This window comes from Pan paniscus, chromosome 13 (genome assembly GCF_029289425.2).
Source record: "Pan paniscus chromosome 13, NHGRI_mPanPan1-v2.0_pri, whole genome shotgun sequence".
Taxonomy (NCBI): Eukaryota; Metazoa; Chordata; class Mammalia; order Primates; family Hominidae; genus Pan; species Pan paniscus.
In genome coordinates, this window is record NC_073262.2 from 39870195 (window position 1) to 39890527 (window position 20333).

General features: G+C 40.9%; 2 protein-coding genes across 4 annotated transcripts in view; one reads left to right on the top strand and one right to left on the bottom strand.

The window, feature by feature from the left end:
• RAB3GAP1 (RAB3 GTPase activating protein catalytic subunit 1) overlaps nucleotides 1–9417 on the bottom strand; it is a 118261-nt gene extending 108844 nt beyond the window's left edge. For all 3 annotated transcript variants that reach the window (XM_055108546.2, XM_003822807.6, XM_003822808.6), the window contains exons 1-3: nucleotides 9368–9417; nucleotides 9207–9262; nucleotides 3590–3665 (exon numbers count right to left, since the gene is read on the bottom strand). In XM_055108546.2, coding sequence (XP_054964521.1) covers nucleotides 3590–3665; nucleotides 9207–9262; nucleotides 9368–9385 — 150 coding nt within the window. In that variant the 5' untranslated portion in view covers nucleotides 9386–9417. The remainder of the gene's footprint in view (nucleotides 1–3589; nucleotides 3666–9206; nucleotides 9263–9367) is intronic.
• MAP3K19 (mitogen-activated protein kinase kinase kinase 19) overlaps nucleotides 9060–20333 on the top strand; it is an 88675-nt gene continuing 77401 nt past the window's right edge. The window contains exons 1-3 of the mRNA XM_003822805.5: nucleotides 9060–9495; nucleotides 10598–11646; nucleotides 14387–14503. Of these exons, the coding sequence (XP_003822853.3) occupies nucleotides 14478–14503 (26 nt within the window). The 5' untranslated portion in view covers nucleotides 9060–9495; nucleotides 10598–11646; nucleotides 14387–14477. The remainder of the gene's footprint in view (nucleotides 9496–10597; nucleotides 11647–14386; nucleotides 14504–20333) is intronic.

Below are 20333 nucleotides of genomic sequence, written 5' to 3' on the forward strand. Positions count from 1 at the left end.
AACTCCTACAACTCAATAAAAACAAAATCCAATTTTTAAAATGGATAAAGAACTTGAAAAGACATTTCACAAAGGAAGATAAACAAATGGCTAATAAGTGCATGAAAATTCAAAGTGGTCAATATTAATATCATCACAGAAATACAGACTAAAACCAAAATGAGAAATATAAATTAAAAGCACAAACTACATACCCATTAAGATGACTAAAATATACATGACTGCAAACAACTGATTGTTGGTGAGAATGTATAGCAACACAACCTCCCATGTATTGATGGTGGGCAGGTAAAACAGTACAAAAAGCTCTAGCTGTTTCTTATAAAGTTACACCTATCCTATTACCCAGTGATTCCAATCCTAGGTATTTACTCAAGAGAAATAAAAACATGCCCACAAAAGGCCTCATACAATAATGTTCTGCTTTATTCCTAATAGTACGTATGTGGACAAGTGAAAGAAACCATGTATATTCATAAAACAGATCACTTACTACACAGCAATAAAGAGAAATGAAATTCTGGTATGTACAACAACCTAGATGAATCTCAAAAACATCGTGAGTAAAGGATGTCAAGGACATTTATGGTCACCTAAATGTAAAGTTCTAAAGCAGGTGACAGTAATTTATGTTTATTAAAAAAAAAAAAAAAAAAAAAAAAAAAAAAAAAGGCTGGGCCCGGTGGTTCACACTTGTAATCCCAGCACTTTGGGAGGCCCAGGCAAGCAGATTGCTTTAGGCCAGGAATTGGAGACCAGCCTGGCCAACGTGGTGAAAATACAAAATACTAGAAACACAAAAATAGCCAGGCAAGGTGGCATATGCCTGTAGTCTCAGCTTCTTGGGAGGCTAAGGCATATGACTTGCTTGAACCCGGGAGGCAGAGGTTGCAATGAGCCAAGATCACACCAATGCACTCCAGCCTGGGCAACAGAGCAAGACTCTGTCTCAAATAATAATAATAATAACAATAATAATAATAGCAGATGACTGGAGGGCATGGGAATTAACTAGAAAGGGTCACTAAGGATCTTCCTGGGGTAACAGAGATGACCTCTATCTTGACAGGAGTGTAAGTTATACCCATGTGAACATTTGTCAAAATCAAGCAGTTGGCCAGGCGCGGTGGCTCACACCTGTAATCCCAGCACTTTGGGAGGCCGAGGCAGGCAGATCACAAGGTCAGGAGATCGAGACCATCCTGGCTAACACAGTGAAACCCCGTCTCTACTAAAAAATACAAAAAATTAGCCAGGTGTGGTGGCGGGTGCCTGTAGTCGCAGCCACTTGGGAGGCTGAGGCAGGAGAATCTCTTGAACCCGGGAGGTGGAGGTTGCGGTGAGCTGAGATCACGTCACTGCACTTCAGCCTGGGCAACAGAGCAAGACTCGGTCTCAAAAAAAAAAAAAAAAAAAAAATCCAGCAGTTAAGTTTTGTCCATTACAATGTATATAAATCTCACCCAAAAAAAAAACTATTAAAAAAATCTAGTGGAGGTAGGGGAGTAAACAGAGGTACCACTCAAACAAGAAATGGCAAAGTATTAATTGTTGACATTAAGTGATGGGTGCATGGGAGTTCATTATACTATTCTGTTTACTTCATATATGTTTGAAATTTTCCATAATTAAAGGTTTTTAATAAATAATTTCCCTTAATTCCCCCTCAGTGGAGGAGAAAATTAATAATCACTGTCCTTCATATAAATTAAAATCTTCAAAGGAAGTCTCTAAACTTTGTTTTCTACACCAAACAATCCCTGTCCTCTACACTTTCTTCATATTCATCATAGTTACAGCTCACCTTGAAATCTGCCCATATTTTCTGTATCTTATTTATGTACTACTATCTAGTAGGGAGAAACAGACTGGAGCTAACACTTCATTAGCCTCTACTACATGCCTGGCAGTATGCTACCTACTTTAAATAACTACCCACTTAAATCCCAAAACTGAATTTAGCATCTAAAACTTTAACCCTTAGAGTGACTTTAGTTAACACTAATTGACTGTACATTTCAAAATAGCTAAAAGAGAGTAACTTGCATGTTCCTAGCATAAAGATAAATATTTAAGGGTTCCCAAGTACCCTGATTTGATTATATGCATGTATCAAATTATCACATGTACCCCAAAATATGTACATCTATCATATATCAATTTAAAAAATAATAATAAAATAAAATTTTAATGTTTCTTTACTGATCACCCTCACTAGAATTTATGTTCAATGGCAACACTAATCTTATCTTGTTCACAATTTCTTCACATCAGGCACATAGCAGGTACTCAGTAAATACATGTAAATCAAAGAATGAAAGAATATCAGAGCTCATAAGTACCCGGTTTAGCTCTCTTCTTAGTAGTGTAAATCATTTCCTATTCTAGCTATATCCAGCTTATTTTGCCTTTAATCTTATTGGCATCTATATCAATTGTTATGTATTTGTTTCAAGTGGAGTAGAATGACCCGTGTTTGAAAGCGTCACATTTTCTTTATTCACACATGTAGTGTAGTAAATCAATGTATATATTGCCAAGAGTCTTTGAATGATGTATTTTTTATATGTGGTCTTACTTTTTCTGTTCATATTGATACAAATAAGGAGATTTTTTTTTCCTTAAGAGACAGGGTCTCACTATGTTGCCTGGCTTCCTAATGCATTTTGACAGTCTCTTTTTTGATAGTATCACCATCACAAAGCTGAAAACCCCTAGCAAATATTGAGAACTCAAAGTTCCTAACACAGGGTAAATTATAATTAAATTACTATTGAATTAATAATTACTGAGTTAATAAGTTATCACTGAGTTAGTAATATTGAGTTGTAATAAAACCAACCATAAATTTTATTTCAAAAGAATTTATCTAACAAACTAAGCATCTACATAAACTTAAAATCAAATTGTTAGATCCCTTCACAGTGAATCCAGGTTTGTTCTCAGAGTACATTCTTCAGTAAACATTTGGGGTGTGGTTTATGAATAAAACTACCAATACTTTAGATTAGAATTTGATTTCTACCTCAATTTCAAAGAGTAATTTTTTCATTCTTAAATAAAATCCTTGAAACATCCATAAGTTAAAAAGCTTAAAAGGGAAGGGGGATGTTATTAGTGATATTATAAAATACAAAAACTGAGTGAAATAGTTGTTAACTACAGTAAGTCAATGGTAAGTACTAGAATTTTCCTCATTAGTAAGCAAAATACGCTACCAAAGAAGATGGTCACTGCAATGTTTCTCTGACCAAATAAAAAACTTTTAAAAACATGTTTTAACATTCCAAGGGAGAAGGCAAAAGAGAAGCAAACTTCACTCACAAAGAATCACTCACAAAGAATGACATTTTATATATATATATACACACACACATATATATAACTTTATTAAACATTTCACAAATGTCTTACATATATCACTTGCCACAGATTAAAATCCAAATTCTTCCAAATGCTATTTGATGTTTATAGATTATACGTAACTTTAAAAAACATTTAATTCAAATGTGCCAAATGCAGCAAAGGGCTGGAAAATAGAGGTTTCAAAGTAAATAGTCATTTAGAGACACCAGCAAATAGATCTGACCTTTTCAAGTGGCTTTCCCAAAGAGTTTCCAATCAGTTTCCAGTCATTCAAGACTTCTTCAACTTTGGAAATAAACCTAGGAAGTAGGGAGAAAGCTTCTAAATACAACAGCACACATTTTTTCCTATTATTATATAATTTCTTTAAAAAGGTATTTTTTATATTTTAGCAATTTGACCAGAGAGGACTCAGTACATTTAGTATTGCTAGCTTAATTTATGGATATGGGGTAAGAGAAATAATCTGCTTTCATTCAAGAATTCTTAGGTTTTGATTCATTTATATCTATTGCTTACCCAACAAAAGCATTCTGCCTTCTATAAAATGTAAATTAAGAATTAATGAATCTCTAATAAAATGAATAAAACAAATTTGGGGCACAAATAAAAACTGACAGACTAAAATGATACTATTAAAGATAATTATGGGCTGGGTGCAGTGGCTCATGCCTGTAATTCCAGCCCTTTGAATTCCTAACCCTGAGGTTGGGAGTTCAAGACCAGCCCAGCACAAATACAAAAAAAATTAGCCCGGTGTGGTGGCACACATCTGTAATCCCAGCTACGCAGGAGGCTGAGGCACAAAAATCACATAGAAGCGGACGTTGCAGTGAGCGGACATCGCGCCACTGCACGCCAGCCTGGGCGACAGAATGAGATTCCATCTCAAAAATAAATAAATAAATAAAATTATGAAACCAATAATCTCTCTCCTACCCACAATAACTGACCTATTTAAATAAACTTTTCCTTTAAATATATTAGGAATTCCGATTTACCCCCCCAGCCCCCAACAAAAAAAAGAAAATATTATTTGGGAACTTGGCTCATGAAACTAAAACAAGTTTTAATGGACAGCTGACAAGAAATTGGAAGTAAATATGTCAACTTTAAGTATAAGTGACAGGTCTTAAAACTAGTCACCAATCTTTAAATCCAATGATCAAGAAGGCCTATTAAAAAGAGAACTGAATTTTGAGTAGCAACATGCTCAACATCAGTAAATGAAAACTGTCAAGTCTCAGTCAAAGACATTTTCAGAAGAATTGTTCTTACTCTAAGAAGTTGACTTCTTATATAAGCTAAGTATGATGCAATCTAACAGCAACATTGCTCTCTGAACACCTGGAAGTACTGCTAGAGTACTAGAGTTAATTCTAGTCAAACTGTATGGAAAGGCAACAGATTTTTTCCTTCAGTGACATTATGAACTAATATGAACTAATAATTATGTTTTAAGATAGTAATAATAAATCTATGATTCATCTGAGGCTTCTTACTAATTCCTCTTTAAAATTAAATGCAGTATCAATTCATACACTAATTCATGGGGAGGTCAGTCAAATGACAATTACTAGGTTTGAAAATGAGTGCTCTAGAAACAAGTTTACATGTTTACCAAAAAGGAAAAATTTAATATATCCACAGGCAAGCAAAAATTTGCATGAAATGTATACTATATTTACGAAGGTAAAAAAACTGGAAGTTACCTTAATGCCCAACTGCAGGAAATACTTGTAAATTAATCCACTCAGAGGACTAATATGCACCCAATAAAAATCATGTCAATCAAAAGAAAATATACAAAGGCCAGGCACAGCAGCTCACGCGTGTAATCCCAGCACTTTGGGAGCTGAGGCGGGTGGATCACGAGGTCAGGAGTTCAAGACCAGTTTGTCCAAGATGGTGAAACCCCGTCTCTACTAAAAATACAACAAAAATTAGCCAGGGGCGGTGGCAGGCACCTGTAATCCCAGCTACTCAGGAGGCTGAGGCAGGAGAATTGGTTGAACCCAGGTGGCAGAGGTTGCAGTGAGCCAAGACTGCACCACTGCACCCCAGCCTGGGCAACAGAGTGAGACTCTGTCTCAAAATAAAAAAGAAAAGAAAAAGAAAAAGAAATATTAATATTTGATCCAAAAAAGTTTTTAACACATGTTAGAAGGAAATATGTCGGCCGGGCGTGGTGACTCATGCCTGTAATCCCAGCACTTTGGGAGGCCGAGGTGGGCGGATCATGAGGTCAGGAGATCGAGACCATCCTGGCTAACACAGTGAAACCCCGCCTCTACTAAAAATACAAAAAATTAGCCGGGCGTGGTGGCGGGCACCTGTAGTCCCAGCTACTTGGGAGGCTGAGGCAGGAGAATGGCGTAAACCTGGGCGGCAGAGCTTGCAGTGAGCCGAGATCGCACCACTGCACTCCAGCCTGGGCGACAGAGCGAGACTCCGTCTCAAAAAAAAAAAAAAAAAAAAAAAAAGGAAATATGTCAAAAAATTAACAGCAGTTATTTCCTGGTGTTAAGTTTACAGGTGATTTTTATTTTTTATTCTACTATAAGGTATTACTATTATAGTGAAAACTATTTAAAATATAGTTTTTACAGTAAAAGAAGAAATGTCTTTTTTTTTTTTGAGACAGGGTCTCAACTCTGTCACCCAGGCTGGAATGCAGTGGTGTAATCACAGCTCACTGCAGTTTTGTCCTCCAGGACTCAAGCAATCCTCCCATCTCAGCCTCCTGACTAGCTGGGACTACAGGTGCACATCACCATGCCCAGCTAGCTTTTGTATTTTTAGTAGAGACAAGGTTTCGCCATGCTGCCCCAGCTCCTCTTGAACTCCTGAGCTCAAGTGATCTGCCTGCCTCAGCCTCTCTAAGTGCTGGGATTACAGGCATGAGCCACCATGCCCAGCCAGGAATGTCTTAAAATACTTATTGTATGAATAATGAATTCTATCAGTACTAGCTAAGAGACTTGGACTTTATCCTACAAGTATTGAGATTTGACTAGAAAAACTAAGTAATTTTTTCCTTAAAAGCTCTCAGGAAATGAAGGGTCATTTCCTGATTCCTTATTCTATATTAGGTCCCTCTGTTATAGGCTCTTATAAAACCAGGTTTCTTTCCCTTTCTAGCTCTTACATAAACTCATAATTACAGACTTGTATTACTTGATTTGTGTCTGTAATGCACTAGACTGCACATTTAGTAAAAGCAGAAACCGTACCTGTTTTACTAATCACCACATCCCTAAATCCGTAATGTGCACTGTGCTTGACATATGGGGATTCAATAAATATTGTCAATGAACAAATGATAAAAAGAGTTATGGGCTTCTATACAGTTCTCTCAATAAATTATCTATATAGTTCATAACATATTGTACTCACAAGATCTTTCATTTAAAATTAAACTCAAGGTTTGAGACTTCAAAGTCTTAACATTTTCTCTCATGAATTGTAAAATGCACACTACAGTGTAAAAGCCAAAAACCAAATTTTCTACTTTGCAATAGTTCTTTTAACTGTGTTAATAATTATTTCCATATGCAAAGCTAAAGGACTTAATATTCCACTTCAGGATATTTTTAACTAGGGGAAAGTGATCATTTTTCCATTCAAAACTGATGTTTCCCTACCCCACCCTCCAAGATTTGAATTACATTTTTCTAACTACCTTCAAGACATCAAATTATTTCAAAATCAACAGGTTCAAAACAGGTTCAAATCTTCTCACTTTGACACTTCCTTACATTCATTCTTACAGGCAAAAAACTACAGTTCACATTTGATTTTTCCCACTCTTAACATATCATCAAGTTTATTACCTAAATCTTCTCTGAAATATGTTACAATCCTCCCTTCTAGGTTCCCTTTGTATTCCAGTCCACAAATCACCATCCTAATTATGAATCAAGTTAAGTCTCCCACCATTATTCTACATCATCATGTCCTAAAACCACTTTCATCATATCACCTGGCCACTCTAAAACCAAGGGTCTCTCACTATTGTCTTAAGCAGTGGTTCTTTCTAAGTGTGGTCTCCTGACCAGCAGCATCTGAATTACCTGAGACCGTGTTACAAGCAAAATTTTCAGTCCCACCTCAGACCTACAGAATCAGATCTGAGGATGGGGCCCAGCAATCTAAGACTCTGATGTACATTAAAGTATGAGAATCACTGGTCATAGGAATACTGAATCTGGATTCCTGTATTTAGTTTGGGAAGATGTCCATAACCCAATCCCGTCTTCCTTGTTAACCTTATTTATTTCCCTTCAATAGACAGTCTTCACTCTAGTGAAGATATATTTCTTCATTCAGTCCCTTCAAAGATTCATTCTCACCTATGTCTCTACCCATGTCAGTTCATTCTCATGTTTAACCAACCACTTCCCACTTTTAAGGCCCAGCTCATTTCCTATCTTTTCTATGAGAATATCTCCAATTATTGTAGTCCACAATATCACCCCTATTTAAATAATAATTATTTTAATTATTATTTTTACAGGTAGTACCAACTGGCTTACATTTTAACTATTTGCTGTTTGTTGTTTTTTAAAAATATATGGGTCAAGTTTCTGCTTTTCCCTTTGTATATAGCTCTGGACACCCAGTACCTACTCAATGAAGTCTTGCCAGTGTGGTTATGTCTTACTGACACTTTTATGAAGGGTACCACAGGTCTAACTATTATTCCAACAAGGACCTTTTATATTTTCCTGTGCCACCTAATGACACGACATCCACAAATTTCCTCTCCCAACCAGAAAGATTATAAAATGCTGTAACAGCGTAAACACTGACTTCAACACCCAGGAAATTGAAAGGTTTCTGTGACACTTAACAGAAACCTTCTCGATCTAAGCTATCACTCCTCCACAAACTTGGCTTTCAACTAATTTCAGTAATAGAACAGTTTCACCCAGACAGCTGTTCACCTGAGTTTGACAGGCACAGGAAGCCTGGGCACAGTACCCACTTTAATGTAACAACTTAAATCAAAGCATTCCAAAACCATATGGAGACTTTTTAAAAAGGTTATTCTAAAAGACAGGATGGGCGGAGGCTCACGCCTGTAATCTCAGCACTTTGGGCGGCCCAGGCTTGAGCCCAGGAGTTCAAGACTAGCCTGGGCAACAGAGCGAGATCTTTAAAAAATTAGTTGGGCGTAATAGCGCGTGCCTGTGGTCCCAGCTCCTCCCGAGGCTAAAGCGTGAGCTTCACTTGAGCCTAGGAGTTCGAGGCCGCAGTAAGCTATGACCTCGCCACTGCACTCCAGCCTGGGCGGACAGACTGAGACTCTTTCTCCAAAAATAAATAAAAATAAAAAATTAAAGACAGCATGGAGATGGTGGGAGTGTGACAGATGGACAACTACCAATACCCTGAAGAAAGACTTCCCCCTGAAAAGGGTATACCAACGTACACGGGATGAGGTGCGGGACGCACCTACCAAGTTTACTGCTTACGATAATGAGTTAAACGGTAATGAAAACCGGAACGGTTGTTGCAGCCTCGGAAATTTTTCTTGCGAGTGGGTAACAACCAGAAAACCAAAGTCTAAGGGAAGCGGTCTGACAGGAGAGAAAACAAAACTTTCTGAGAGCCTGAGCCTCAAGGATTGGCTGACGGGGGCGGGCCGGGTCTCGCCAGACGCGAGACGCGGAAGAGGCTTGCGGTTGACCAAAGAAGACTGGGGGAGGAGACCCAGGACCCATGGTATTACCGTTCGCGCACAAGTGGCGTCACTTGTGGTGTGTCTGGGGTCAGGGAAGCGGCTAGGGGACGCCAGGGCCCATGGGAGCTGGTAACCAAAAATGCGATTCACTCACCTTTCCCATTCCGAGGCAGTGGTGAAGTCCGTGATCTCAAATACCTCGGATTCGGGCTGCGGGAAGGGGAAGGAGAGAAAAAGAAATTAAGCCCCAAGGCGAAGACATGGAGGAACGAATTTAGATAGTGACAAGGATTAAGTAGGGAGCAAAGAAATCACCTCACTGTCGGCAGCCATCTTGAGGAGCGCCGGGCCTGGCGCTAAGGCTGCCGGGAAGAAGAGCGAAAGAGAACGGGGCGCGTCCCCGCCCCCGGAGCCCCCGCCCCCTGTTCATGAGTCTTGCCCTGGTAAGTAGGAGTGCTGCTTCTTCGCCCAGGTCTGTAAGTCTTTAGTCCGCCCTCAGCTGGTTAATAAAACTCCGCTCTAGCTGGTTTAATAAAACTTGAAAATTTCCTGTAATGAATACAGAAAGGGAACAGAAGCCAAGGTGATAGGACAAGACCCTAAACTCATGTGGATAAGATTGTATTAAAAAACCTAAAGCATGTTGGGTTTGTTTTCATTCAACCCGTATTTGTAGTTAGTACCAATTAGCTTACACTTTAACTATTGGGTTTCTTTTCATTCACCCTCTATTTATTGATTGTAAGGCACTAAACTAGGTGCTGTAATACCACTTCTACCCTCTGCCCCTGACCCTGCAAGAAGTTGCTCAGTTGATTGTCCTGAAATAAAATCATACTAGTTACCTGGTTTCTGGGAAAAGCAACACGGTGTTCAACAAACGCTTCATTTTTTTTTTTTTTTTTTTTTTTTGAGACGGAGTCTTGCTCTGTCGCCCAGGCTGGAGTGCAGTGGCGCGATCTTGGCTCACTGCAAGCTCCGCCTCCCGGGTTCACGCCATTCTCCTGCCTCAGCCTCCCGAGTAGCCGAGTAGCCGGGACCACAGGCGCTCGCCACCACGCCCGGCTAATTTTTTGTATTTTTAGTAGAGATGAGGTTTCATCGTGTTAGCCAGGATGGTCTCGATCTCCTGACCTCATGATCTGCCCACCTCGGTTCTGTCGCCAGGCTGGAGTGCAGTGGCGCGATTTCGGCTCACTGCAATCTCTGCCTCCTGGGTTCAAGTGATTCTCATGCCTCAGCCTCCCGAGTAGCTGGGATTACAGACATGCGCCACAACACCCAGCTAATTTTTGTATTTTTGGTAGAGATGGGGTTTCACCATGTTGGCCAGGATGGTCCCGATCTCCTGACCTTGTGATCTGCCCCCCTCGGCCTCCCAAAGTGCTGGGATTACAGGTGTGAGCCACTGTGCCTGGCCTTGTCTTTATTTTAACACCTTCAAGTTATTTATATATATTCTGCATCTGAGCTTTATATTGTTTATATATGTAGCAAATACCTTCTCCCACTCTGCAGCTTGCTTTTTCACTATTTTTTTTTCAGACTGGTGCTCTAAAAAAGCAGACACTACAATTCCAAGCTGGCGAAGTCTCTGAAGTCCAACTGGAAGTGCTAGGGCAAAAATTATGCATCAGGAAATGTGTAGCCCCTTGTACTACTGCCTTGCTCAGTCAATCATTGGCCAGGATCTCCCCAAGAAAAGAGTGGCCTTGGCTATCACTGTTTGCTCAGTTTTTGGCTGGAGGAAGCACTCCAAGAATAGCAGGTCCTTGGCTCAACAGTTAGACAAACCTGATAAACCCAACAGCCATAGGCTGTTCATCTAACCACACGCCTTACAGCTGGGCAGTGAGTCTTTCTTTAAGGGAGGTCTGAGCAGCACATCTCTTGTGTCTGCCACTCTCTTTTAATAGACAGCCTCTTTTAACATGCACCTACAATGTTTTCAACATCCTGTGCTTTCTCTTTCCTCTGGACATGCTGTCGTTTAGAATCTGCAATGTCCTTGTGTCTATAGTTTACCTGGTAAAATTTGTCCTTCAAGTTTCAGCTTGGATATTTGCTCTTCTGTGAAGACTTTCTCTGCCCCCTGTTAGGAGCTTATTTGTATTTGCAACCAGTTTGGTGGTAATCGATTGGATTCTCACTCAAAATTCATATGTTGAAGCCCTAACTCCTAGTACCTCAAAATGTGACTGTATTTATGGACAGAGTGTTTAAAGAGGCGATTAAGTTAAAATTAGGCCGTTAGAGTGGGCCCTAATCCAATCTGACTAGTGTCCTTATGAGAAGAGATTAGGACACCAGGGATGTGCACACACAGAGGAAAGGCCATGGGGGGACACAGAGAGTAGGTGGCCACCTGCAAACCAAGGAGAGAGGCCTCGGGAGAAACCCAACCTGCTGATACCTTGGTCGTGGGCTTCTAGTCTTCAGAGCTGTGAGCAAATAAAAAAATATTTTTTTGAGATGGAGTCTTGCTCTGTCACCCAGGCTGGAATGCAGTGGTGAGATCTTGGCTCACTGCAACGTTCACCTGCCAGATTCAAGCAATTTTCCAGCCTCAGCCTTCTGAGTAGCTGGGATTACAGGTATGTGCCACCACATCTAGCTAATTTTTGTATTTTTAGTAGAGACAGCATTTCACCATATTGGCCAGACTGGTCTCAAACTCCTGACCTCAGGTGATCAACCCTCCTCGGCCTCCCAGAGTGCTGGGATTACAGGTGTGAACCACGGCACCCAGCCCTGTGAGCAAATAAATTTTTGTTGTTTAAGCCTTCCAGTCTGTGGCATTTTGTTCAAGCAGCCCTAGGCAAACATACATCCCCCACCCTCAACCCAGGAAGTCAGACACTCCCCTTCCATGCTTCCTTAGAGCTTTTGACACAGCCCTAGGGCAGCCTGATATTGTCCTTGTTTTGTATGCCTATCCCTCCACTATTTCTAAACATTGAGTTTCTTGAAAAAGAGAATGGTTTGAATGACTCTATCTCAAAATGAGAGACAAAAGGAGGATTCCTTTTTTGTTTAAAGACAGGATGTCTTTCTGTTTCCCAGGCTGGAGTGAAGTGGCATGATCATAGCTCACTGCAGCCTCAAACTCTTGGACTCAACCAATCCTCCTGCCTCAGACTCCTGAGTAGCTGAAACTACAGGTGCCCACCACCACATCCAGCAATTTTTTCTATTTTTTGCAGAGACATGGTCTCACCATGTTGCTCAGGCTGGTCTCAAACAACTAAGCTCAAGCAATCCTCCTACCTTGGCCTCCCAAAGTGCTGGGATTACAGGCATGAGCCACTGCGCATAGCCAGAAGATTACATTTTTTTGGGGGGGGTGGGAACGGAGTCTTGCTCACTCTGTCACCCAGGCTGGAGTGCAGTGGCACAATCCCGACTCACTGTAACCTCCACCTCCTGGGTTCAAAGCAATTCTGCCTCAGCCTCCCGAGTAGCTGGGATTACAGGCGCTAGCCACCACACCCGGCTAATTTTTTTTTTTTTTTGAGATGGAGTCTTGCTCTGTCGCCCAGGCTGGAGTGCAGTGGTGCGATCTCGGCTCACTGCAAGCTCCGCCTCCCAGGTTCACGCCATTCTCCTGACTCAGCCTCCCGAGTAGCTGGGACTACAGGCGCCTGCCACCACACCCAGTTATTTTTTTTGTATTTTCAGTAGAGACGGGGTTTCACCGTGTTAGCCAAGATGGTCTCGAGCTCCTGACCTCGTGATCAACCCACCTCAGCCTCCCAAAGTGCTGGGATTACAGGTGTGAGCCACCACGCCTGGCCTAATTTTTTAATTTTTGGTAGAGATGGGGTTTCACCATGTTGGCCAGGCTGGTCTGGAACTCCTGACCTAAGGTGATCCACCCACCTCAGCCTCCCAGAGTGCTAGGATTACAGGTGTGAGCCACCACGTCTGGCCAGGATTACTTTTTGAGAAGCCAATTTAAAGATTCATGGATTGCAGACAAGCTGGAACCCTAGGATAACCTGGCAGAAATCCTAAAAGTCAGAAACTACGGTACTTGCACCTTCCTCTGTTAGGCTGAGAGAGTACTCACCTTGATGGGAGTAGAAGCAAAGTAGAGCATAGGAAGCAAAACAGAGTAATAGCCTGTGTGTGCTTAAATTGGTGTCAAGCAGCTTGAAGCTGAATTGGTAATGAGGGAGTTTACGTAGATCTAACAATCTCTGAATGGTTTTTACCCTGAAGTCTTCATCCACTAAAGGAGAGAGAGAGAGAGAGAGTGTGTGTGTGTGTGTGTGTGTGTGTATGTACGTGCTTGCGCATGGTAAAGGTAGTATTGCAACATTGTGGCCAGGCCGCTTAGGTTCAATCCCTAGCTCCACCATTCATTAGCTCAAAAGTTCTAAGCCTCAGTGTCATCTTCTGTAACGTGGCAATGATGCTGTTTATTGTTTCAACTCCATAGAGTTGTTATGAGGGTTAAATGACATTAATCATGTCCTTTATAGACTAACGTAGGAACTAGTCAATAAATGTCAGCTGTTGTTATTGCGATAGAATATCGTACCCCATTCAGTTGAGAATATATAATGTTACGCCCTACCTTAGAAGAGAAACCCCTGCATCCTTTGGTAAGTGGCAGAAAAGAATTTAGCAGCACACAAATGCCAGGTGACCTTATGGAGTGCCCTGTGTCCACTTCCTCATGATTATGTTTTCATAGTCCATGATTTGAAGTCTTTTGCAGTTGGGTTTATTACCATTGGACTCAGACAAAAATGTAGTCTGTTTACTGAAGCTTTTGCTTCAGAATATCACAAGCATATCTAGAGAAGAAGTATGTTGTAATGTAAGGATTTCTGTCTGCTAGCGCTTTCTCAAGGCTGAGTCTAAGAATGCAATCAGTTTGGTGGTAATCGATTGGATTCTCACTCTGTGACCTATATGCAGCTTTGAAAGGGGCCCTTCTGGCACCTTGCGGGGATTACAAAGGCGTGGATCTCTTAGAGAAAGTCTCAGTGCATCAGGTGATCACAGTAATTGTGCCAACCATGGAAGTACATAGGGGTTTGGTAGTTTTAAAGCACTTAAGCAACAACTCGGAAGAGCATACAAAACTTGTTTTCCTTCCTGGATGAGACTGTCCTGCTTTCAATTCTCTAAGCTAAATGCACAGTGGATGGTTGCCTAGGCGACAACCTGTAAACTAAGCAGTCTATTTGCAGCTAACTAAAGGGTTTGTGCATGCAGGACCAGCTTAATTAAAGACAAAATTTAAAAGGAAAAATTATTTGGGCTGTACAACACTGAAAAAAAAATCTGAATCTATGCTGTTTTTAAATGGATCCCTGGTTGAAGTGTGGGTTACAGCTGTCCCAGAAATCAGTGCCACAATGAATTAGGATGATGTTGGCTACTGTTTGGCTTGGTGTTTCTTCAACTGTGTGCCATGTCCCTCAGCAAAACACAGCACAGGTAAGCCGAATCTCTGCTTTTCATCTCATTTTAGATAAACTGTATGTTGCAACTTTTTTACTCCCCAAAGGATGTCCCAGAGGAGGAATGCCTGGTAAACTGACAGAGGAAACTGTGTCCTAATCTCAAATAATAATATCCTTGGAGTTGTAATAAACTATTTTTTACTTTTCAAATATTGTGACGATTTCCTCCAATACTTATGCAGGCACCTCTAGACCATAGGCTAAATTACTAATGACAAGAAAAGTGTATGAAAAACACTTGCCTTCATTGAATTATACCTAGGGGTAATCTTTTAGTTTAATCACCCAAATATGTGTAAACTTTACATGGTATGAATCTTCTTGTAACCAATGAATATTGTATACATATGTTCTTAACCATGCTTTCTCAACATGAAATGAGATTTCTGTTGCTTTAAATCTTTATTACATAAGGTTCTAAATCAAATGTACACTATAACAAAAGGTTTTGGTTTTACAAATAGATAAACCATGCATGCAATTAAAAATAAAAAAGACTGGGTTTTAATGATGCTAAACTAAAAACCTCTGTGGAATGAAACACTATTCCTCAAAAATCATTGACCAAAACAATTCTAAATGGGGCGGGCATGGTGGCTCATGCCTGTAATCCTAGCACTTTGGGAGGCCAAGGAGGGTGGATGACCTGAGGTCAGGAGTTCGAGACCAGCCTGCCCAACATGGTGAAACCCTGTCTCTACTAAAATACAAAAATTAGCCGGCAAGGTGGCGGGTGCCTGTAATCCCAGCTACTTGGGAGGCTGAGGCAGGAGAATTGTTTGAACCTAGGAGGCGGAGGTTGCAGTGAACCGAGATTGTGCCACTGTACTCCAGTCTGGGCGATAGAGGGAGACTCTGTAACAACAACAACAACAACAACAATAACAACAACAATTCTAAATGGAAAGTTGAGAAATATTTTCATATGAAAAAAACCTAAAATGGACATGTACAGATTGAAGGTCGGAAGAGGAAATAGAGCTCAATAATAAAAAGCACTGTGGGTTTGTGACTAAGCCTGGGCAACATAGTGAGACTCTGTCTCTACAAAAATAAAACATAAAAATAACTAGCGGGGCATAGTGCTGTGCACCTGTAGCCCTAGTTATCCGGGAGGCTGAGGTGGGAGGATCCCTTAAACCTAGGAGTTTGAGGCTGCAGTGAGCTATGATCAAGCTGCTATACTCCAGCCTGGATGAGAGAGTGAGACCCCATCTCTAATAAAAATAATTTTTAAAAGCCATGGTCTGTGCATGTTAACTAAAAGAATGACCTGCATATAGGGATAATGCTATGTGCTCATTCAATCTTCATTGTCTTCCTCCAGTCTCTATTGAGTATGTGAGACAATAAATGGCCAAATAATGACCACATTACCCGGTATTGCAGTGATTTGATTTGATAATTTTGGGATTGTAGTTTAGTTAAATCTAAATTTTTTTGTTTTATTTTAGATGATAGATACTACTTATGAAATGCTCTCCCTTAAGGGTCACATTAAAAAGTTAAATTACAACTCCATAACATTGCTAGGTAATAACCTTGGGGGAAAAATGTTTGAAGTTTTATTACAACTTTATGAATAAGGTGTGATATAAATATCTATTTCTTGCCTAGTTGTTATTTGAATATCTGATTTTTAGCTTTATTGAAAGACAAGTTTTAATTATCCTTTGTTTCGGAAAACCTTTTTTTCCCCCTGAAATGATCCTGCAAACACTGTTGCATTTTCAAAAACAAGTATGTAAATCTAAGTTACAAAGCAATTTGCTGGGACAGATGTGTGTATTGGTTTTAATTATTTCTGTGGCCTGATTTTGAGTATATCATCTGCCCCTTCCGCCCTTAGTAAGGTTCCAAGTACACTGCTTATTAAATGCTAATGATTAAGATAATGATGATTAAGTGACAGCAATCAACTAAACGTCTGCTTCTCTTAAAAGAGCTTAAAGAAAACTGTTAGGCATTACTGGTGGGAGTGTAAATTGATACAGCCATTCTGGAGGACAATCTGGCAGTACTTTGTGAAATTAAATCCATTCGACCCACTTGCCCCAGAGAAACGTTTACAGGGTGCATAATAAGGTCCAAACAAGGATGTTTATCACAGTGTTGTTTGTGGAGTGGACAACTTAGATGTCCATCACTAAGGGAGTAATAAAATACGGTGAACATAAAACCAAAAACCTCGTACATATAAGTACAAGGATAAAGCTTAAAAAGCAAAGTGTTAACAAATAATTAACAAGATCTAGAGTACAATATTATTTGTGTAAATTAAAAACCAATGTAATGTAACAGCACTACATGCATTATAAGGATATACACTTATTGAGGATACCTCTCAGGCACGTTAGATTGGGTTCTTATCAGGCAGAGGGGATCAGAGCTGAAGGGAAAAAATAAAACAAGAGGAAAGCCTGACACCATCCAGTGTGGCTAGCAAGGAGTAATGATGAGCTCATCCCCATCTAGCTAAGGTCCAAACATGAAAATGGAAATAAGCCTATTCTGCAAATGTGCCTTTAAATACTAGTTCCATTACATCTTTTTTGTTGTCATTGTTTGTTTGAGATGGAGTTTCACTCTTGTTGCCCAGGCTGGAGTGCAATGGTGCAATCTCAGCTCACTGCAACCTCCGCCTCCCAGGTTCAAGTGATTCTCCTGCCTCAGCCTCCCAAGTAGCTTGTATTACAGGCATGCACCACCATGCCTGGCTAATTTTGTATTTTTAGTACAGATGGGGTTTCACCACGTTGGCCAAGTTGGTCTCGAACTCCTGACCTCGGGTGATCCACCCACATCGGCCTCCCAAAGTGCTGGGATTACAAGTATGAGCCACTGCGCCTGGCTCCATTACATCTTTTTGGGCAGCAGCACTCTCATCTCTCTGGAGTGAGATACCATTTTGCCAATGTCTGTGCTTCATTTTCCTCATCTGTAGAATAGGGATAATAATACAACTGTTCTGATGGTGTTATTTGGAATTAAATAGAACAAACACCTGTAAACCATTTAGAAAAGCATATGACACGTAGCAAGCATTCAATAAATGTTGGGCATGATTGCTGTTGTTGTATTATTGTTATTATTATGTAACTTCACTTTGAACAAAGGTAGATAAAGACTTGAGGAATTCATTCACTATTTCAAAGTATTCTGCTAGAAATTTGAAGGGGAAACTAATATCTATTCTAGCAAGTTTAAATCAAAAGGAGTAACAGGTAGTAATGATAAATGTCAATTAGAAAACAAAGTGGATTGCAAGAAAGATTGTGGATTCAATTCTAATCACAAGATCTGTGTTTCTAGAAGTTGCCTTTTAATGTGGCAACTGATGGGAGCCTCCCAGAGAAATAAAAAGATCACCAGTTGCCCAGGGTTAGTGAGGAGGGAGGAATGAATGGGCAGAACACAGGGGAGTTTTAGGGCCGTGAAACTATTCTGTACCTTCTAAAATGGTGGATGCATGTCATTATACCTTTGTCCTAACCCACAGAATGTACAACACCAAGAGTGAACCCTAATTTACACTACGGACTTTGGGTGATAATACTGTTTGTAAGTTCATCTATTGTTAACAAATGTACCACTCTGGTGCAGGCTGTTGATGGCGAGGCCAGTAGGGGGCAGTGGAGAGGGAATATTCTGTACTTTCTGCCCAATTTTGCAGAATTTGCCCAATTTTGCATAAAAAACTTAAAACTGCTCTAAGTAATAAAGTCAATTTTTAAAAGTCTATTAAAAATTTCTTTCAAAAAAAGAGAGTCGCCAGGCTCATCCCAGATCTACTAAAGGAAATTTGGAATCTTTATAACAAGGAAATGTTTATGTTCAAGCAAGTTCAGGAAACTGCACTGAGCTAAGGCCACCATTTCTTTGAAAGCCAAGAACACCAACCACACACACTTGTTTACATACTGGCTCTGCTGCTGACCTCATCTATTGTCTTTCTGTAAAAGGAATCACCTGCCCAGTAGTGGGTCCTCCCTCAGTTCCTGGACCCCAACCTCTTGGACCTTTTCATTGTCTATGGTCAATCAGTCACAAATCCTGTGAACCCTCACATTCAAATTTTGTTGTTGTTATTGTTTTTTGAGATGGAGTCTCGCTCTGTTGCCCAGGCTGGAGTGCAGTGGTTTGATCTCGGCTCACTGCAACCTGTGCCTCCTGGGTTCAAGTGATTCTCCTGCCTCTGCCTCCTGAGTAGCTGGGGTTACAGGTGCGCGCCACCACACCCGGGTAATGTTTGTATTTTTTAGTAGAGACAAGGCTTCACCATGTTGGCCCAGCTGGTCTTGAACTCCTGAACTCAGGTGATCCCCTTCCCTCGGCCTCCCAAAGTGCTGGGATTACAGGCGTGAGCCACCATGCCCAGCCACATTCAAATTTTTGTTTCTGCCTTTTTCCTCTGCATCATAATAATCTTACGAAAGTACCAATGTTCCTAAAACGCACTGCTGAAAGCTCTCCATGGGCTTCCCGATCTCCATGGGCTTCCCGATGTGTTGGGGAATCCAGGGTAAATTCCCATCTGGTTTTACTCTCTCCTCCTCGGCCCCAGATAGAGGCCTGAGTTCATGCCTGTCCTTCATCAGAGCTGCCCATTCTCCTTCACTGTGACTCTCCAGATATCACGAATGCCTTCTTTCTTTTTTCTTTTTAATTTTCTTTTTTTTTTTTTTTGAGACAGAGTCTCGCTCTGTCGCCCAGGCTGGAGTGCAGTGGCGAGATCTCAGCTCACTGCAAGCTCCACCTCCTGGGTTCACACCATTCTCTTGCCTCAGCCTCCAGAGTAGCTGGGACTACAGGCGCCCGCCACCATGCCCAGCTAATGTTTTGTACTGTTAGTAGCGACGGGATTTCACCGCGTTAGCCAGAATGGTCTCAATCTCCTGACCTCGTGATCCGCCCGCCTCGGCCTCCCAAAGTGCTGGGATTACAGGCGTGAGCCACTACCTGGCAATGAATGCCTTCTTTCAAGGGGATTTTCCAGATCACATGGCCAGCCCATTTCTCTGACATCTGTAAGATTCATTATCTGATGTTTATATGGACAGTTAATCATGTGTGTTCTTTCTTGTATTTTGTCTAACCTATTTTGTGTTATGTTTATTGGGACTGGTCAATGAAAGCTGCTGAAGGGCATATAGCATCTTCCTAATGAATGGATGAATTCATGGGCTAGTACTATTTCTAGAGTGAAACACATGTTCTCTGTGTTTCTGTACATGTTCATGTAGTCTGGCCCATGAGTTCTGAAGGTATTTGTGTGTTTAGAACATTAAAGAGCAAATCTAGACTTTTTCTTGTTTGTTTTTCTTAGCTGTCCTCCACAAAGTTATACTATGAAATGAGCCTCTTGTTCTTTTGCTTTCAATCTCATGCCAGATTATAGCAAGGAAATTGCACATCGAATCAATAGCATGTGGCTACATACAATGACTGTAGTGTCAGAAGCAGAAGTTGGAGTATAGAGCCTGACAAAGGATGTCGTGCTGTTACTAACAGCAAGAGACTCCAGGCTGGGTGCGGTGGCGCACGCCTGTAATCCCAGCAATTTGGGAGGCCAAAGTGGGCAGATCACCTGAGGTCAGGAATTCGAGACCAGCCTGGCCAACTCGTCTCTACTAAAAACTACAAAAATTAGCCAGGCATGGTGACGCACCAGTAGTCCCAGCTACTCAGGAGACTGAGGCAGGAGAATCGCTTGAACCCAGGAGGCAGAGGTTGCAGTAAGCCAAGATAGTGACACTGCCCTCTAGCCTGGGCGAGAGAGTGAGACTCTATCTCAAAATTAAAAA